At 35.3% G+C, this 2,969-nt stretch overlaps 1 protein-coding gene across 1 annotated transcript; it reads right to left on the reverse strand.

The window, feature by feature from the left end:
• Positions 1-1,065: 1,065 nt before the first annotated feature.
• On the reverse strand, positions 1,066-2,763 carry LOC132135851 (uncharacterized). Its single transcript, XM_059547206.1, has 6 exons — positions 2,589-2,763; positions 2,205-2,478; positions 1,951-2,128; positions 1,751-1,827; positions 1,464-1,644; positions 1,066-1,328 (listed from the first exon to the last, which is right to left on the reverse strand). Exons 1-6 carry the CDS (start codon positions 2,756-2,758, stop codon positions 1,066-1,068), a joined length of 1,143 nt encoding a protein of 380 aa, XP_059403189.1. The 5' UTR covers positions 2,759-2,763.
• Positions 2,764-2,969: the final 206 nt, after the last annotated feature.

Here is a 2,969-nt window from a genome sequence, read left to right on the forward strand (position 1 = left end):
GGGATTGCATGCAGCTCTTCCGCATATGGCTTGGGGTCCACAAAGACTTTATGTAACAGAAGGCTCATAAGGTCATCGACATAGTTTGTAAAAAACAGAATACTGAGTCACTCTATGGTTTTACATAATTACTGATAAATAATCTACCTTTGTTTTATAATTAACATTTGTGTAATATTTATAAATATTTTTTGTAAGCTTATTTATTTTATTATAGCTTTTTTTTATATATTATTGTTAATAAAACAAACTTACTGTATGTTGGTTCTATTTTCACTGGCTTTGCTGTGCATTCCCCTTTTTTGGACTTTGGAAAAACGATCTTATACACAGCCTGTCCTTCAGTTGTTGTTGCCTGCTCACGGTTAGCATTGTCATTATAGTGCATTGCTGCAAGATACAGCCTGTAATCAGTGCACAATCCATAAAATATGAAGATTAGTAGACTGTGTTGTGACAAATAAACAAACAATTCAGAATAAGAGACAAATGTTCAATCCATGATTATAATGGTTTCTTTCTTGCAAGAAAGGCTCACAGTTGCACAGTCAGTCAAGAGAATGTGAGTGCTCGCCAAGATGGGAGGCTTTATAGCTCTTTATATCTCTGCTACTCATATCATAGATAACATACTGTAGGGCCACAGGCAAGGCTCCTAACCTATTTAACCTTTTTCTTACTTATTAGGAAAGAACATTATTTATTATAGGGAAAGATCATTAATATTAATAAAATAATGAATAAAAAAAACATTTCCATAACAATTGTTAGAAACAATGCTTATAAATATTACTGAATATGTCAAAGATTATTACCTGCACAACATTCCTATGAAAGGGAAAATCACGTTCTTTGGGGCAAAACGCAAAATCAGACTGTGGAAAGCCTCCAGTGATGACGTCTGAAAGTTGTGGCTGAGCTTTTCTATATCCTTGAGAACTCTCTTATGGTATAATAGCTTTTCCACTTTATGGAGCGCTATTGATCCTGTAACCAAACAGATAAAATATGAAGAAAATCTCAAAATTTTACTAGTTTACTGTCATTTTATTGTCATTTGTCTCTCTATACAGTCATACCTGGTTGGATCCATTTTTTTGGATTCCTGGAAACTTTGTCTGGGTGTTCACACTTGGGGAAGAGGTGGTTCTCATGAACATGTACATTTTGGATGTGGTTCTGCAGTGAATTCCACTTCGCCACCTTTTCTGGCCCAGACTCAGAGGAAATCGCACTCCAGTAAACATGGTTTTTGATGCTGTGCAACCATTTTTTCAGCACCTCACAGTCCTTCATTTTTGAAAGTTTGTCAAGTTTCTTAGATAAACCTGTACAAAGTAAAAGCTTGGTTGTACAATCATTATTTCAAGATAATCAAATTACCACAAAAATAAAAATGTACATGTTAGGTTGAACAATTAACTGAATAAGAATCAATTAATAATACAAAGATAAATAATTACCTTTCTCAAAGTGCCACACGTCATAGAACTGAGTGATATTGCAGTCCCTCAGGTATTTCTGAATCTGCGGATGGCGATCGGTGACGATGTAGTCAACAGCTAAACCATTAGACTCGAGCTTATCGAGACAACGCTTCAATCCCTCCTTTTCCATATGATAACTTCCACCAACCTCGTTGTTCTGTTGTTGGGTACACAACATTTCAAATGTATAAACAGAGTAGAGTATAAACAATAACAGATAAAAGAAAATGTAACTTTTTTTTTTTAAATGCTTAATTACTAACCTGAACTAGTTGAAGATCCAGAATTTTGTTGGTTTCCATGTGCATAATGGTGTAGCTGCCAAATTTTGCTGAGTGTCCTATTTTAAACATCATAATCATATATAGAACATTACTGAGAACATCAGTATCATAATATTTTAGGAAAACTCAAAGACTATAAAATAAACAGCGTGATTTTTTTTTATTTACGGTAAACGTACCTGGCGTGTCAGCACGCATATCTCCAGCCACAGCAACATTTCCTCCCTCTTGCAGCTGTCTTATAAGATTCAGTTGATCTTGGTTCCACTTGTGTATTATGGTAGGCTCAATGAAATTCCTGGCATGAATCCTAAAAGTTACGAAATGCATCATCTGGAGCTTCATGGCCTTGAAAATCTATTAACATAGAAATCATACAGTACATACATACTGAAACAGTATTTTTTTGTGAATTTTATTGTAATTGTAATACCTTCTCTAGTTGTTTAAAAGATCCACCGGTAAAATACGTTGCAGCAGACAATAGCAGGTTTCCAAGTGGGGTACTCCCTACAATGGGCTGGCTCTGCCACTGTCTGTAGTAGTTACACTTTTCACAAAGCTGGGTGAATGCAACAAAAGTCCCCCTTCGTCTGCTCTGGACAACACACTTTGTCTTACAAATTGGACAGGACACAAACAGCTCTCGAAGACAGCTTTCAAAAACAATGTATTTGTTATCGCTGTGGTCGGGCTGTGGATCTATCCTAAGGCAATATAAAAAGAATAAATATTAGGAAGTTGCTTTCATGTTTTATATATTTTTTTAAACACAAATGTATTGGTAAAAAAGTGTGTAAATATGTAAATATCTTACGCCAATTCTGATTCTTCAGTAACAACAGAATCTGGGTTATATGTGGAATCGGTGGGTTCGACATTTAATTCTGATTCTTCTTCCTCATCTAACACCAGACGAGGTCTCTTACTGGGCCTGAAGACTGAGCCCCTTACTGGTGTTGAAGACTGCTGCACATCAGGAAACATGTCAGTTGTTTGGGTGCCCACATTAGGACCATAATATGTTGCCTGAATGCCTACAAGTACAAAAAAAAGTAAAAAATACAATAACTCATAACCATCTGTCATGCTATTACAATTTTTTTACAGTGAGAAACATAAGCCACTTTCTAATACACATAAGTTTCAGTAGCCGGTATAACAAATATAATAAAAAAAGACAATATGTACTAGAACT

Source organism: Carassius carassius, chromosome 4, assembly GCF_963082965.1.
Source record: "Carassius carassius chromosome 4, fCarCar2.1, whole genome shotgun sequence".
Taxonomy (NCBI): Eukaryota; Metazoa; Chordata; class Actinopteri; order Cypriniformes; family Cyprinidae; genus Carassius; species Carassius carassius.